This window comes from Crocodylus siamensis, chromosome 5, assembly GCF_052110815.1.
Source record: "Crocodylus siamensis isolate JL-2025a chromosome 5, ASM5211081v1, whole genome shotgun sequence".
Taxonomy (NCBI): domain Eukaryota; kingdom Metazoa; phylum Chordata; order Crocodylia; family Crocodylidae; genus Crocodylus; species Crocodylus siamensis.
This window is the reverse complement of record NC_143399.1, coordinates 63,216,700-63,234,591: the sequence shown is the minus strand read 5'-3', so window position 1 is coordinate 63,234,591 and position 17,892 is coordinate 63,216,700. Positions and strand designations below refer to the sequence as shown.

At 37.5% G+C, this 17,892-nt stretch overlaps 1 protein-coding gene and 1 long non-coding RNA gene across 6 annotated transcripts in view; one reads left to right on the top strand and one right to left on the bottom strand.

Moving 5' to 3' along the window:
- The window catches only part of KCNT2 (potassium sodium-activated channel subfamily T member 2), a 353,399-nt gene that overhangs the window by 237,035 nt on the left and 98,472 nt on the right, over positions 1-17,892 (top strand). For 3 of the 5 annotated variants that reach the window (XM_090048564.1, XM_090048566.1, XM_090048565.1), the window contains exons 15-16: positions 5,083-5,191; positions 16,029-16,085. In XM_090048564.1, the coding sequence (XP_089904690.1) occupies positions 5,083-5,191; positions 16,029-16,085 (166 nt within the window). The remainder of the gene's footprint in view (positions 1-5,082; positions 5,192-16,028; positions 16,086-17,892) is intronic. The other 2 variants (XM_090048569.1, XM_090048568.1) reach the window with 1 other exon arrangement.
- Positions 1-17,892, bottom strand: part of LOC149864166 (uncharacterized) — a 189,696-nt gene that overhangs the window by 130,718 nt on the left and 41,086 nt on the right. The window lies entirely within an intron of this gene.

The following is a 17,892-nucleotide window of genomic DNA, read 5'->3' as shown; positions in this document are numbered from 1 at the left end:
CTAGGGTTATTTACCAAGAATGGACCAACACTCTAAATCATTTTACCACATAGTCTTCATTGGTCTTTGCTTTTAAATGCATATAGCTGAGAATCTCAACACTGTCCCAGGAAGTTGATTGTACATATGCCCTATCATTTGCCATTATCCTCTTCTTGTAGTTTTCTACTATCCAAAGTTCTGATGCTAGACTTCTCTTCTGATGCGCCTCTCTAGAAAGATGACATTACTCAAATGACTGCTAAGGAATCTGTGTTAACTTAAGTCATAAACTGTGTATGGTGGGGTTCTGCAAAGGTTACAGATGAATAAAGAAATTTGTTACACATCAATGTCAACTTTCTGTCCTTAAGGGATGCTACCTATGCGGTAACCAAATGGTCATTCCTAATTCAGATTGAACACAGATTCTCAGTGTTCTTCACACAGAATGTCCAGAACTTATTTACATGAAAGAACTTTCCAGAAGTTATGTTTGCTGGCCAAAGACATGCAGACATGGAACAAACAGTAAAGACATGTGAAACCATGCCATGCCACAGGCCATGCACTAGCTAAGGCTACAATCCTTCCATGGGAAGTGACCATGATGCCACGGTTTCATCTCCACATAGATTTTGCTGACCCTTTCCAAGGCCAGATATTCTTTATTGTCATTAATTATCTCTCAGTATGGCTGGAAGTTGTTTTAATTGCATCAGTGACTTCATGCACTGTAATCCAAGTTTTATGGTAACATTTTACAACATATGGTCTTCCAGATAGTATTGTATCCAACAATGTTATTTAATTCACTTCTGAAGAATTTAAGAAGTTTGAGGAGGAATCTTATCCATCACATCATATCCGCACCATTCCACCCATCCTCAAATGGCCAAACCAAGGGGATGGTCCAAACAATTAAAGATGCATTGAAGTGAACCATAGATGTTAATTAAAACCAAAAATTAGCTAATTTCTTACTATAGCAGCATATAACTCCAGACAGTGCCTATAGGCTGCAGCCCTTCAAAACTACTCATGAACTGCCAGCTGAAAACTTGTTTTACTGAGTCCTCCCAGATAGAGTAGCCAAATACCAGACGAGGCAAGAAATCCAGTTCTCCAAGAAACAGGATGTTTCACTTCTAATAAATAACCTTTGAACAAGGAAAACCTGCGTACATCCAAACCTATGTGACTGTGCTGTAGCAGGTGCCTGCATCTGTCCTTGGAGCTATGAGACCAGTATTAAATAAACCCCAGACTTCTGGTAGACAGACATTTTTCAAACGTATTGTGTGGTTGAATCTCAGACAATGTGACCTCTGCAACACCAGAATATACTACACTCCTAGTAGAACCAGTTCTGAGAAGTCTATCAGCTGCTGTTCAAGACCCATGGGATCATGGAAAGATAGGCTTGGAAGGGACTCAGGAGTTCATTTAACCTAATCCCCTGCTCAAAGCAGGACCATCCTCAACCATGTCATCCCAGCCAAACCTTTGTCTATTCAGGCCTTAAAACATTTCTAAGGATGGAGATTTCACATGCTGTCTGAGTAGCCTGTTCCAGTGCTTTACTACTTTCCTCAGGAGAAAGTTTTTCTAATATCTAACCTAAACTTCCCTTGCTGCGAGCTGCTCTAAAAAAGTCAGAGGAGCCTACTCCAGTGAAAAGTCTATTACCCTTGGAATTCACCACAAGAGATAGATCTCTGCCTGGCTCAAATAATTACAGGACTATATTTTCTAGAGTGGAGGGATGTTACGTATTAAGTGTCTATATATTTTCTATATTTTATCAGCAGAGTGTGCTGCCCAAACTGCTCCTGTGTTGCTCTTTGTTGTTCTGATTTACCTATATACCATATTTACTTGAATACGATGAGGGTCCTCCCCCCCCGTTGGCATGGGGGGAAACCCCTCATGTTATAATTGCATATAAGGAAATATCACTAACTACATTGTCTATCATAAACTTCTGTCAAAAACACCATGTGCTCAGTAATAAAAACCAACTATGAAGTTGATTAAATGTCACCAACACTGAATATAAGGCACATTGGGAAAACATGCTGATGGAAACCTACTACAAGAATAGGTTAGTGCAGCCTATCTGAACAAGACATATGGAAATTGTCCATTAAGTGCAGTTCTCCTCACTGACAACTCTTTTTCAAGTCATGGTAAGATACAATATTGTATACAGTTCACCCAGTAACCCTCTGTCACCCCCCTCTCTCACCCTGATTTGTGTGGCCCCATTCTCTATGGTAGGGGGGAGAGGAGTTGGACAAAGTTGTCCTGGACCTCATCTACATATGCATTTTTGGAGGAGTCCAGAATTGGTGATAAGCACATCCAAGTTCCAGTCATGAGTGGTAGGCTAATTAGCACATGGATGTGTGTGTGGGGGGGGGATTGTGTCTGAAATACATGAGATAAGAACTTAGGCTTAAAACATTAAATGGTAGATATCTACCAACTTATGATTTGTGGTTGCTCATAATTTTGGACAATTAGTAATTCAAAGAACTGTGTTTCCCAAAGTACATAGATTTTTCAAGTACATGCATTAGGACACTTGAGGCTTTATTAGATTCAAGTTCAGATTTATGTAAGAGTAATTAGTTTTAGATGAGAAGGTCAGAAGTAAATCTTCTCAAACATTAGTGTTGCTCCATGGAAGTGTGCTTTTCATACAGCATCTTAATTCTGTGTAGCAACTTGTTAAAGATTAGAAGATTAGTAATGTTTTATTATGTAATGTGAAAATGTAAAACGATGAACAGTGGATTAGAACAATGTTGCTAACAATAATAGTATTCTAGTAGAACCATTAATATTATGTTCTCACATTACTTTATTAATATATTTTTTCAGCATCAAAATACTCTCATGAAATAAGGAGCTATTATCATCTTTGTGCTATTATTTATCCATTTTGGAGATGCATAAATTGTGGCACAGAAAACATAAATAGCTTACCCAGGGTCACAGATAATTAATGGGCGAGCCAGAAATAGCCCATGAGAATGCTGATTTCTGGTTCCCTGCTTTGAGCACTGGTAAACACTCTGAATAATTTTAGGATAACTGTGACTGGGATGACTATGTGGCATATGATATTCAGTCTGCATTGTCCAATATTGTCTTTTAACACCATTAGAAACCTGAGAGGAATGTGTATAGCAAGTTATAACACTACTCCAAGATTAAATGTATAATATATTTTCATAGGTATTATACTAAAATTTATCAACATACTTCCTTTTTATGTTATCTGGCCCTTTTATCCTTCAGCCATGGCCAAAATGAAAAAAGAAAACGAAAAAGCTGAGTATAAAATGATTGGATAAATTCTCCTTGTTCTTTTTGTTATCCATATATTTCTTATTCTACTATTCCAAATGAATTCTCCATGTGGACATTGTCATTATGTGCTAAGCACATGCCCCACACAGTATAGCTCCTTCCATCTTCAAAGCTAATTTTCAAATGATTCAGAGTTAACCATGTGGCACATTTACTATGTGGCAGAAAATCAAAAATAAAAGTACGTCACAGTTTCACAAAAAAAAATTCCTATCTCTGTGAAAATCAAGTTCCATAAAGAAAATCTTAGGCAGGTAGAAATGTGAGAGGTGCTAAACATTTTAATGATTAGGCAATAAACCTAGAAACGGATAAATGGTTGAACCAAAAAGCTAATGTTTTAGGGAAGGGAATTTGGATTTGTACAAGTTGCCTCTTTGCATGGCTGCCATCTTAATTTTCTAATTTAACTAGTTTTGTTTTTGCTTTTGGGATGCAATCCTGCCCTACTGACAACAGTAGGAGCAGAATCAGACCCCAAAATGAGAAACAACTTATCTAATCAGTGTGCAGGATAGTCAAGAGAGCTTTGAAAACAACACTTGTGACCTTATATATTTACCTTTCCAAACTCTTCAAGCTTCTTAGAGGATTAAATTGATACTTTACTCCTTACACTCACTGTATATAAACAGACATTTCTGAGTAACATCTAAGAGTACTCTTTTCTTTTCTCTTCACAGTAAATCCAATTTTGCAAAGCATTTAAGCATGATCATAAATATCAGTTACCTCGAGTGATATAAATCACAGTATTTAAAATCACATGCAAAAGTAAACTCAATTTAATGTCTCCCCTTGGTTATTTTTTTATTTCTTCCGTACGAAGTATCATAAAAATATACTCCGATTTTTTGTTGTTCACGGGACACTTTCATTTTTAGTTTGTGGTGAGGGAAAACCTTGTCCATTTTAGGTGTGGTAATCCTTTCCTATGGATTTCACAAGTCCAGAGAAGAAAGTAGACATAGGGAATAAAGGGAATAGTTGTAACATCCTGTGAATATTTTCTCTTGCATCACATGCTTTGTGAAAGACAGTGGGAATAGTGGGAAGAATAGTGCTATAAATCACAGAAACAGTTCTGCTCTAGAAACCTACTTGCCACTGGGAAAGAGAGTGCTCTGGGAAACATCATCACCATATTTTTGAGGCTTCACCCTTCTCTGAACTTTTAAAATATGAATAATCAGGAAAATAATAACTATTTTTAAATCAATCTGCAAGTGGCTATCATGAACTTTCCATAATTTTTCAGGTTTTCAGTAGGTCTTTTTTGTTTTGTTTTTACAAATGGGAGATAGATCATCCATAGCCCTCTGTGCCCATACAAATTCAATAAGAGGGTATGAATTGGACTTTTGCCATCTTCTGCAGGCTACCTAAATCAGAGATACAGCATGAAAGTGGAGGCAGGCTTCACAGAATCATTACTTTTCCTACCCATGTAGGTGGAGGATAAGAGGAAAGACTAGATGGAGTCTTGACTCTGCCCACACAGCTTGCCGGCTTAATGACATATGTTGCACCTTGCTGAAATCTGGCACAGTTTACTTTCTCCCAGGGCAGTGGGAAGATATGGACACAAATTGTGATTCTCACAGTTACAATCTGCTTTCCAAGCTGTTCTTGTGGCAGAGTAGCTTGATCAGGGCACATAGGACGAAGTAAAGAAAGTATATTTATAGAGCACTGATTTTTTTTCTGACGTTATCTTTTATACAGATCATGTTGTATGTGAAGAGGAGTTCAAGTATGCTATGCTAGCTTTAAATTGCATATGCCCAGCTACTTCCACACTGATCACTCTGCTTGTTCATACTTCTAGAGGACAGTAAGTATAACTTCTTTAAAATACGACCAAAGTTATTTGAAATACAATGGAACAATCTACTCAAAAGATACATAGCTCCTCCGCCCCAATAAATTCAGTGTTCCCTATCTATATTGTGTTATGGCTGTGGGGAAATATCAAGATGTTTTCCACAATATTCCATTTAACCTACCATTTTCTTATTTTTATTATGTTGTGCAAAAGGAAATCATCAAAAAAATTGCTCAAAATGCATTATATTTTAAAGGGGGGAAACATTAGCAATTTAAAAATAAAATTATTCATGTCACAAAATTAACAGGAAATGTGAAAAATATTTATTTTCATCTTAGTAAGTGTCATCATATCCATACAGCCCTACTTAAAAATACAAAGATCTGTAAGCAATTATACTTTTGTAAAATCAGCACTTTTTGTACACCTGTTCACTGTGTTTAATGGCAGTTTTCATGAGGCAGGCTGGGAAGTTTCTAATTCTAACACTTATATGTTCAGAAAGGAAGCAGAGAAATATATGGTGGATAACAGTGGATGTGTTGAACATTACTACAATGCCTGGTGGGAGGCCATGCAGAAATGTCCTCCCTCAGCAAATGATAAATAGCCAGTGAGAACTCTTGGAGTCAGCTAGCTCAAGCTATACTTTTCTAAAGAGATCTCAATTTTCTGCGTTCAGTTTTTGCACTCTGTGTACAAGCATGCTCACTATTTTAAGTCCTTACATGAGAACCAAGTAGATGTTATCCATTATGTTCCTACCCTTCCTCTATGGCTCTGAGAGACAGAACACCAGCTACTGTAAATGTTTAACTCCAATGATTTCAGCAGAGAAATAATTACTTAAATCAGCAAGTTTTAGTCCTAGCTGTCTGAATGAAAGTAACTTTCACTTATAATACATGGACTAGGATTTTCAAAATATTTAAGAAAAGGCATGGGCTTCCACTGCCACTGAATGCCAATGAGAGCTGGTTATCTACCCATATTATTCTACTTTGAAAATATCACTCGAGGTGCATAAGCCTCCAATAAATGAAGGTGTATAAAAAAATCCAGTGTGAATTCTTTTAATAGTTAATATTTAGTATTTAGGAGTCCTGAAAAATGGTGCTACAAGGGAGAACTGTTAGAAAGTAAATACCAAAACATAGGAAGTTGAAAGTATTACTATGTGTGTGTGTGTGTGTGTGTGTGTGTGTGTATAAAGTTAGCATGGACACTTCCAAAAATGTTGGTACTTACTGGGCATATCTACACATGCTATTAAAACAATTACATAAGTGCAGTTCACACTGGAGTTTATTGCTCCCAGGAACTGCATTTGAATGTGCACCCAGGACTGCAGTGTAGTGGGCCAGGGCAGCTAGCCTGAGGCAACTCTAACCCAGTTCAAGGTGCTGCGGAGGGGCTGCCTGGGGCATAAAGTAGGCATCCCCCATACTGAAGCACCCTCATTCCTGAGGCAGCCCCATCGCATCCGAGACATGCATTGCAGTGGAGTGAATAACTCCGCTGTAGGATAGTACTTGTATCTAACAAGTAGGATAGTACTTGTATCTAACCTATTGCATAGTTAATTAATTTACTCTGGACTAATAGCTCTGCAAGTGTAGACTGGTGACATTTTACTCTGGAGCTAATTATGCTATTCCACAGTAATTGTCTCATGTAGATGCACCCACTATGAAAAAGTATTTATTCTTTACTTGGCATTTGCAGTATTCCCCTATGCTTAGTATGGGGAACATGACAATTACTGTAGAAACTTTAACTGTTGAGGATAGCAAATGTCAAATTACCATGCCTTCCAAGAGCTATGAAAAAAATTGCTTCATTAACATTACATTTTCTGCTTGGTAAACAAAGAATTTTATTTTTTTAACTCATCATATATACATTAAAAAGAAGTAGAGAATTTCTCCCCAGAATAAAAAGTGTCACATAAAAGAGTTTTTGTTTTTTGTTGTACATCAGGGTCTTTAGCATTCAATTTTAAACAAACAGGGTTTTCAGTTATACATTTTTCTACAATAGTTTTTCTTTTGGATTCTGATATAAAGTGATTTTGACAGAAATCCAAACTACTTGAGAGAAACTACGAGAATTATCTTCTGTAAGCAGACTGCTGAAGTAACTGAATTTTGGTCTGTTTGTGCACTTGAAAAAAAGTGCTAGCACTTAAGAGAGAGAGAAAGGGGGAAAAATACTCATGGTAATAATTTTCAATCATGCATATCATAAAACAGCAGAAATTCATGAGAAATTCAAGTTGGAAATACAAAGACTTTAACAAGGAAGGTGCTTAGTCCTCTTGTACATGCATTGCTTTTTACCACTCTGTGCTTTAGATCTGGAACTCAGTAAGTATTCTGGCTACTGGGTTATGTGTCTACTGAAAGTAGACATGAAGTAACACTCATTGTTTGAAGAGATATGACCATTTTGTCAATTACATAACATCTACATAACAGTCTAAAATAGAACTAGCCAAAAATGGAAAGAAAAGACATCATGTAATATTTCAGAATTTTGCAGTTATTCAAGTCTCATAGGGTGCCTATACATGTGCATCGAGGCTACTCCAATGTACTGTAATAAACACTGTAACTTGCTGCCTTTGCCCCAGGAGCCATGCGATGCCATACTGTGCCTCCCACTGCCAGGCAGGCAGGGGATGCATGGCATGCACGTGGCTCCTGGGGCAAAGATGGCAGAGCATAGAGTCCTAGCCCATAAATCCAGTGGGCATATGTCCTCCATGCCTCCCCCAGGGGTGTGTACAGCGGCGGAACCCCCCCGCCCCCTGTCCTGGACAAGCCACCCACAACTCAGTCCCACAACTCATCCCAGTCCCGGGACTTCATTCACCCCAGCCCCTGGCCATGCCCCTGCCCTCATCCCACTCCTTCCTCACCACAGGGGCCTCAATCTGCCCTACTCTTCCCTTCTCCCCCTTCCCGTCCCCTCCACATATTTATCTGCTGGAAGCTACTCTATATGCTGCTAGGCTATGTTTCTGGCCAAGTGCATGCTGCGGCTGATTGTGTGTGTGTCCTCAAGACTGTGTATCTGTGTGTGTGTCCCGCCCCATTGCAATAGCTTGGAGCCCATCCCTGGGCTGCCCTGTAGCTCCTCTACACTGGCACCACTGCCCCACTGGGTGGCCTAGTGACAGTGGTGATGGCTGTGGAGTGGAGCCCAGACATGGGCTCCAGAACCATGTGCATAATTCATGCATTAAACAAATTAACACAAGAACCAATTAATGCATTAATCATGCACATTAATGGCAATCAATTGAAAGCTCTAAAAATAAGTCTTTTAACTCTATTTGGCCAGTAGAACTGCAAAGATGCCCTCAGAAGAAAAGCACCAAAGACTGAGTGAATGTTTGCAGGTGCTGGCAGGGATTGTTTTCAGCTTTCATTAGCATATGTGCACATTTGACTATGGACTGTGGCCTTTTGCTTGTTAAATTCATTGTTTATTATCATAAAAGAACAGGAATCACCATTATGAAATAACAGGGGAAAGGTTTGGTGATAATGTTTTCAAAATAGTAAAGACAAAGTAAAAGTTAGAAACCAAAAATAAAAATCCTCCTGTAATCCGCTAAAAGAAGGTGTCATTTTTTAAAATAATTACACCACTTTCAGATTATCAATTTTGTAACCTAAGCCTAGAAAAGGAAAATATGATAGATTTGCTTTGAATTATTTCACACATGGGGAATGGCAGAAGATAGTATGACAACATAGAGACCATGTCTAGGAAAAAATTGTGCCTGATCCTGTCAGAGAGTTGAAGTTCAGGGAGAACAAGTATGCAGCTGAGGTCCCTAAGATTTTGAATAATATAATAGTAATATGAACATAATATGGAAGAAAACAGAAGAATGTAAGTCAAGGATTAGGAAATACATAACCCACTGTGGGATTTCTGGGAGGTAAGGAGATTAGATAACAGAGAAGCCAGGGTTGTGATGATGAAGGTTGTGTAAAAATGTTCAAATGACCTGGGAGAATCTTCTGAGAATTTTCCTGGTAGAAAAACATACCTAGAGAGGCCTGAACAAACATTTGAATACAGATCCTCTGAAGAACAGAGAATCTTTAGTTCTGATGCTGCACAGCCAGGGGCCTCCTATGCACATACCTTCAGTGTGTTCTGTAGGCTCCCTTGTCTGCCTGGGAACAGATGGCAATAGTGTACAGGGCAACCTTGATTGGCCAACCCACACTGCTTAGGGTCAGCCTACGTCTCCCTGCAGCACAATGTATGGATTGTGCTGCACCAAGCTTCACAGTCACACGTCACATGTGTGTGACTGTAGTAACTAATCATGAGTAAATTTGCTATCTGTATTTGCATTTTCAAGTAGCAAATTTACTTGTGATTAGGGTAATTTACTGCTCAGTAAGTGTACATGAATGTAAATGCACACATTTACTGTGCAGTAAATTAGGCTACTGTGCAGTTAAGCATCTCTTTGTAGAGAGTGGGTGGGGGGCAGGAAGTGAGGAAAGAGAAGAGGATCAAAAAGTGAAAGAAGAAAAGAATCAAGGTCAAAGATATGAAAAATTCTGAAATAAGAACAAAATATTTGATTAGGAAAAATACAGTATGATATAAAAAAAGCAACAAATAATTATTGGAATTATTTATAAATGACTGTTTTGAAATAGCAAGAAGGTCATAGTGTACGCTTGATAGTGAAATATTCATCTGAGTCATATCTATATTTGTTTATTTGAATCATGGCAGTTGGCAAATGTATATGAAGGTATGATTGGGCAGGTGTGATAAGTGGCCATTCATCATCTTTAATATAGAGTCAAAGTCATTGTTTATAAAAGGTCAGGGGAAAAGCTTTATAAATAAATTTACATTTAAACAAGTTAAAATCTTTTGCTATTTTAAAGCCTGAGTGGTGGTCCCAAAGTGGAACAGAATCCATTTTAAAATTCATAAGGAGAGATGTTCAGACTCAAATGTTTCAACCTTGAATTTTTTTTACCTTGAGTCAGCTTGAAAATGATGAAGATCCTGTTTTTCAGTTCTGCTTCAGATGTGGCTGAGTTCATTTAGGAACGACTGGTCTCATGACCTTTTTACCAGGTGAGAAAGCTGATTGCACAATGAAGTCCAAATTAGCAGGACTTCACGATGTTTAGAACCATTGAACAAAAACACCAATCTCCAAGGTAGGCCCTAAGACTGACTCCTACCTTCAGTTGAAATCAAATGCCTGGATTGGTTTCTTTAAAAAAATAAACCCCCCAAAACTCTGCTATTTACATAGGTATAAAACTTTGAATCTGTCTCTATTATTTGTTGAAATTGATTTAAAAGAATCAATAATTAATTTTAAACAAAGTTTACTATACATTACAGCATACCTTACCTACAACTAGCTCTGAATTCCAGGTGCTCTAACTTCATTCACCGGACTTTTGTGATTTTTTAAAACTTTAGTGTCTCTCTCTGATTTCCATTTGCTGAAGTACTTCCAGTTGGTGATTAATAGCCTCATGAGCATTTACAATAGCTTTTACACAGCGGATTCATTTGCTATTTGTCCTGTCTTTAGTATTATGGAAAGGACAGAATGAGAAAATGCTGAAGCCATTAACAAAGCACATCACATGCATGTATATTACCGTGTACTTGTCAGCACTGAAGTTAATCTGCTATTTTTTGTCCACTCTCTGGTAAGATCTTTTTGCAGCTCCTCTTTGTCAGCTTGAGACTTGAGTACCTGGCATAAAGTGGTTTTGTCTGGAAAACTAGAGATTTCATTGTGCATCCCCATTTGCAGGTCATTGATGAAAATAGATAAAATTGGGGCCAGCACAGATCCCCTGTGGCACCCTACTTTTGACCTCCTTCCATCCTGAAAAGTGACCATTTAGGCTTACTCTTTGCTATCTTTTAACCAACTCTCAGACCAGGAAAGAACTTTCTATCCAATTCCATGGCAACACAATTTACTTTTCTTTTTGTAACACATAATTAGATACAAAAAACACAAGCTTGAACATAGACATTATCTTTAAGTAAAAAAGATTGTATGTTTTAAATTTTGTTTTTGTAAATAAGGCTTTTCTAGAAGATAGTTAATTTTAAAAGAAAGGCCTTTTCATATCATTCCTCAAAACTTTTTTTTGTTTTTGCTGTATCTCTATAGGGTTAGTAAAATAAATAGAAGTGCCTCAGTTGTCTTCACTACTTTGGAAATCTGTATCTACAGGAATTATTTGGAGTTTCCTATATTCATTTAGAGGTGGTCATTGCACTGTAGAATATCATGATATTGCTTTTGGATTTGGTTAACACATCCTGAGACCACTTTCTTAAAGTTTGCTTTTGTGGATGAATGGGTGAAGTAGTACTCTTTTTCACTTTGTCTAATTTTTAAAATATATAAATTTAACTATAAAAAGAAACAGAACATGCAAAAAATAGTTCAGCTAATTTTTATCTGAATATATTAAACATTTTCACTGAGTCTTTCTTCTTTTCTAGTGCAAAAAGACTGTATTTCTCTATACATAAATGTTATATATTTTTTATTTGATACATCAGTGTTATATAAATATGCATACAAACACACAACACACACACCCAAAAAGTATAGGAGAGATTATTTTTAGAAATATTAGAAGCTTAGCCAAAGCACAAATGTTACATATATATTTGTTATTCTATACATCAATGTTATATATACAGGTTTCCCTCACTTTATGCTGTACATGTGCTCCCAGAAAAAGGCACATAACTGTAATTTGCATAAAGGGAACCCAGTTTACAATATAACAAATAGGGATATGTTCCAAAACCTTGAATGTACTGACCCCCAGACCCATTTCTACCACTTTTACAAGATAATATTGGTACTCAGCAACAGCAGACAGTACACACAAGCAGAGGGCACTATCATAATGGGGATGGCAACTACAGAAACACGTGTTGCAGACAATGAGCGAGGAGCACAGATCCACACAGGAGACTATATTTTGAAGCGTGTCTCTCCCCCAGTGCACCACACAAAGCAGTTGACTGCAGGCATTCACCAAACCAATAGCATACGAGTGAATTTACCTCTCATATAATTAATCTTTGGTATAAATAGGGTAATCACATAAGAGCAAATTTGTACATGCAGAACCCGCATAAAGCAAGGGAAACCTGTATATGCACACAAACAGACACCCACAAAGTGTAGGAGACACTCTTTTTAGAAACATTAGAAGCTTAGCCAAAACAATCTGCAGCATTTTTTTGTCCAATTGTCTTTTTCCCAAGCTGTTAAAAAAAAAAATAGTGTTGATGCTGAACCAAGCTCTTTTTTTGGCCCCTGGTTCTTGTTTCTTGCTTTATATTATTGCTGCAGCGCCAAAATAAACTTTATTGTTCAGCTGTAGTTATGGTATCCAATCTTGGGTAGAATTTCTTTAAGGTCCCATCCAAACAAAAGAAACAAGAGAATTCCTACAGAATTTGGAGTATAAACTCATGGTAATCTTGTGTTTGCTGAGGCAAGCACATATGATGACTTCAGCCTTTAAAAATGTTTGCTAAAGTTTAATGTCTCATACTCAGTATCTTAATAATAGGTTGTTTTTTAGCTGAAAGTTGAGGGGATTGACAATATAAAACTACCTAGCTCTGCCATTCTGTCACTCAGCTGATGGTGGAGTGGAAGGGGAGTGGGGGCAGTGGAAGCCTGGAGCCAGGTTGGGGAAACTTTTCTGTATCCCCACTCCCAGCTGTCAGCTTTAAATCACTGCCTTTCCACTCAGCTGTGTGGTGTGGGCAGCAAAGGGGAATGGGCAAAGCACCCTGCCTCTTTCTGAAACTGGGGACCACCCAGTTTGGGGAATATACAGAGGATGGTGACAGCTGTTTCCTTCACCTCCCAGTCTATAGGATGTGGGGAGCAAGTGCTCTCCCATGCCTTCTTAAGACTGAGTGACCCCAATCTCAGGAAGGCAGGCTGCCTTTTCCTCAGTTCACTCCTCTAGTCCTCAGGAAGAGTTAAACTGGGGGAAACTGTACAGCTGTTATGTCTCCCAGGAGAATTTCTTCTGGATTGAATTAACTCTGGTTGTTGATGGGTTATTTTTTCTCCTGGAGCAGCCATTTTGTTTCAGAAGAAAAAGCCCAAACATCTGCACACTTTTTTTTTCCTACTGGGAGAACAGTGATTCTTCTGCTAGAAACTGAATGTCTATATGTATCCTAAAGCTATGTTTGAACTTTATCAGTGACTGCTGTACTTGATACATCCCTTCCCTAGGTCTGAAGGGACTGAACTAGAACTATTGTTGCTAATACTCTGCTTAGAGCTGGTCAAAAGTTCAAATGTCTCTGGAAGCCCTGATCACACTGTTTGGCAGGGCTGCCTTAGTCATGAAACCTGGAAGCCCTGAATCTCTGCTTCATACCAGCCTGCATGCTGTAGATCTTGGAAGTTTTAGCCTTTCAGGTAATCTGACAGAATCCTGCTTGAGTTTTCTCAGTTTAATGAAGAAGTGGTGTTCATGCAAATTATTTCAGTTTCAGGAAATAAGCAGTTTCCAATGAAAACATGTCTTATCAGGTCAGCTCTCATTCCAAAAGCAGATCCCTACACAGTGTTAAAATTATCAATTTCACCCTATTTTTAAAATTAACTATTGGGAAAAAACCCACACCTATACAAAATCCAAAAAGCTTCATAACCATAGGAAAAAAATAGAACTGTTAATAAAACTGCTTGAAGAGGTAAGCAACAATAGGTATTCATTAGGAAACCTGGTAATTCCTTAACACAGCATTTGCAAACATACTTTCAAATTCCAGGCTGCTCTGCAATTCTGACCATGTTTGACTGCAAATGATTGTTTTCTTGTTTCACTACTTAAGACAATGGCTTTCAAACTTTTTTGAGCTGAACCCCCCTTTGAGTTACAATTTTGTTTGCACCCCCACCCCTTCATACCAGAGGAGCAGTGCATCCAGACACAGGGTACACCTTATCCTAACAGCTGTCATGGTTCTGCTTGACTCAGCTTGGCAGGGAGGCTTCACCCACTGTGGCTCTAGCACCTGTTGCCTCAGCCCCACTGTGGTTCTAGGCTGTGTACACTAGCCTCCTGGAGGCAAAGCAGCCCACTGAAGGAGCCTGCCCAGGGGTCCCTCCTTCCTTCATCCCCCTTTTGGGGCTGCACCAGCTCCTTGCAAATTTATTGTCTGCACCCCACTGCACTGCACCCCCCCAACCTTTCATCACACTGACCAGGGGTCACACCCCATAGTTTGAATACCAATGATTTCAGATGTTCATGTATTAATACAAGTATTTCTTAATACTTTCTAATTTCTCTCTACAAAAGTCTATTTCATGTGCGTCTCCATGAGATGCTTAATGCCCATTGGCCTAATTTTACTTCACATTAGCATGGCGGGCAAAAACTGTGTTAATCTGCTAATGCACAGTAGATTAGTCCAATGGGCATTAAGCATCATGCAAAAAAGCATTCATTTGTGCTAATGCACAGTAATAGTGCCTATTACAGTGTATTAAGTTAGTACCGGTTATTACAGGTACCAGACTTAATGTGCTGTAATTATGGTGCATTAATGAACGTGCACCCTTCTTCATTCATCATAAGTAGTTCAATTGATCAAATTTTGGTTTCACTTACATCAGTGAGTGACAAAATTCCCATCGGTATCAATGGACAGTTTCACCCTATATCAGAGGTGATCAAACCATGGCTAGTGAGCCACACACAACTTGCAGGAAGCTTAAATGCAGCTCCTGCAAAAAAAATAGGAAGAAAAATGAATGTTCTTAGTAATCTGTTAATTTATTATTTCCTATTTTATTTTCCTCAGTTCTTGCTTGTTATAGTTTTTTCAAAGTCATTTAATAACAAGTTATTATTGAAGTCATGGCACTATGTGGAGATCACTGCTTCTGTGGTATACATATTGAAAAAGTTTGCATCCTGGGATCTTGGTTGTATCAAAACTTTACTTTGTGGCTAAAGTGCCCATGAAAATTACACCCCATCCTTCACATCTCTGTCATTATATATGTTTTTGTAACCATTCACAGAGTTAAGAGTAATGCCTACAAAACTGACCTGTTCATTAAGAACCTGTAGAAAGAAGTTTATTTGTCCAGGCTCTTTAGTGAAGAGCTGTACATGACAGGCATAGTTGTATATCTTAGAATTGGTTTCAGAAGGATTTGCGAACAGAAAAAAAATAATGGATATTAACGTTCTTATGAAGTTGATATCCATTATTAATATAATTGGCTATAGCAATCATAAAAATGACTTTATCAATGCTAGCATGCAGATAAGGGATTACATTGTACATAGAGATTGTTTTCCCCAACATAACAAAACTATACTGTCAAACATAGGTACTGAAGGTAAATTAAACCTGTTTCAAACTTGAAGGCTGTAGGGTTTTTCATCTTCCAGGTGTCTTAAAAATATAGGGCATATCAAACCACTATTGACATGATGGTAATCTCTCTATTGACTTGCATTTTAGCTTTTATATGCTTAAACTAAAATTTAAGCATGTAAAATGTGAATAATTTCATTATTTTCAGTGGGAATAATAGTATGAATAAGGTTAAACATATGCTTGTTTATAGGATCAAGACTATACTCAGCCTTAGATTTAAAAACTTGACTTTATGTTTACATGTATAGATTTTATAAATAAATAAATCTAGTAACATAAAAATCCTTCCACTAAGATTTAAAAATGGTACAAAATATTGGACAATAATAGCATTTCTGAATTGATGAACTTCATGTGATCTTTGCAGAACAGCACCATGGGAAGCTTTTAGACAACTAACTGGAACCAAGCAGACTTTAACCAGGTGAAATATTTTATTTTAGGCAAAAAAAAGTAAAACATATGACTATTTCTTTTTTATAATTGTATTTCTAGCTTTGTTATTTTAATAAAAACAGGTAATACTCTTTCATTTATTTTCTATACTGCTTTTATATATACTTAGAATATTAGTTTTCCAAAAGTTATGAGTTTTAATGTAAAGTTCTGTCTCTGATGCAAATATATCCACCCAGCTGTGAACAGTTATGCTATATGGGTGGGGACACTGGCTCACTGACAGAGACTAGTTTGAGAGCGACATCATGTTGCAATTGAACAGCTAGATGTTTAGTGGCCTATAACAATGATACAAGTTGGAAGCAGAGCCATGCTGGGAAAGAGCATTTTCTTTTTCAGGTTATTAAAAAAATATATTTTATTCTAGTTTGGGCTAAGTAGAACAGCTGCATGACAATCTGTTTGACAGCCTTACTTGGGAGCATCAAACCCTGGAGACCTTGAGGTCCGCACTGGAATCTATGGTGGCCATCTAGTAGACTGATTGGAAGTGGAGCCTCGAAGTCCTGATAAGAGTCCCGAAGTGCATTTAACTGTGCACATTTACTACACAGTAATTCAGATTACGATGCAATAACTGAAAATTACTGTGCAGTAAGCGTGGACATCTACATGTGCATGCCCATACAGCTCAGTAAATATGGTGACTTAAACTGACTTGGGTATAAATTTGATACCCGTATCACATAGGTAGCAAATTTACACCCAATTAGTTACTGTGCAGTAACACTTTGTGTATCGACTGACTTGGGACTAACTTTAGTTTCACCCTATATCAGAGGTGATCAAACCATGGCTAGTGAGCCACACACAACTTGCAGGAAGCTTAAATGCAGCTCCTGAAAAAAGAAATAGTTAGTCCCAAGTCAGTTCACACACAGTATTAATGTGCTTTAATGTCTACATGTGTAGACACCAGCCTAAAAACTGCTAACTGCATGGTAATGTACTGCATGGTAATTTACTATGCATTTACTGCACAGTAAATGCATAGTAAATGCATGTGTAGATGTGCCCCAGTTGCCCATCAGCACATCAGGTGGACTGCCAAAGACAAGCCAGGAAGGCAAAGTGGTAGGAAAGCCAGGAAATTTATTAAAATATAAATTTTATATTTAAAATATTTATATTTTAAAAAACTATAACACACATTTTTGATCTGATAGTCTCCAACAGAAAAGAAAAAACAAGGATAAAAACAAGGAAAAAAACAAGAAAAATGCTATATAACCATTTCCATTGAGCACTAACCAGTACTATTGCTTGGAAACTAGAGGAGAGATCTGAGAAACAGCTTAAAGTTTGCACCCATTTTTGGATAAAATGAAAGCTCTTCAGAAACAGAATTTGTCTGAATATCAAATGTTACTGGGCAACCAAGAAAGCAGAATAAAGATAGATTCATTGCAATAGAAGGTAGTGGTGTGATCTAAAACACAGCAAAGGTTATACAAATTACTTGAAACAAGCTTACTTCGCATCCTTCAAGGCATTTTTTATAAGAAAAAAATTAACAATTCAAAGCAAAATTAAAAATTGTAAAAAGATTGACAGTGGTATGGGTTTTATTGCAAAGTGATTTTCAGTAAAGCAAGATAGCAAATAATAAAAATGATCATTGTTACCTATCCTATATATACGAATCTGCGTATCCTACATATATGAATTCTTGAATATACAGCAGGGAGAGCTCAATTAGGATCACACAGAGATCTAATATTGTGTAAGGAGCTTCATCCATAATTCAGTTTATAACATGATTAGGGAAATTA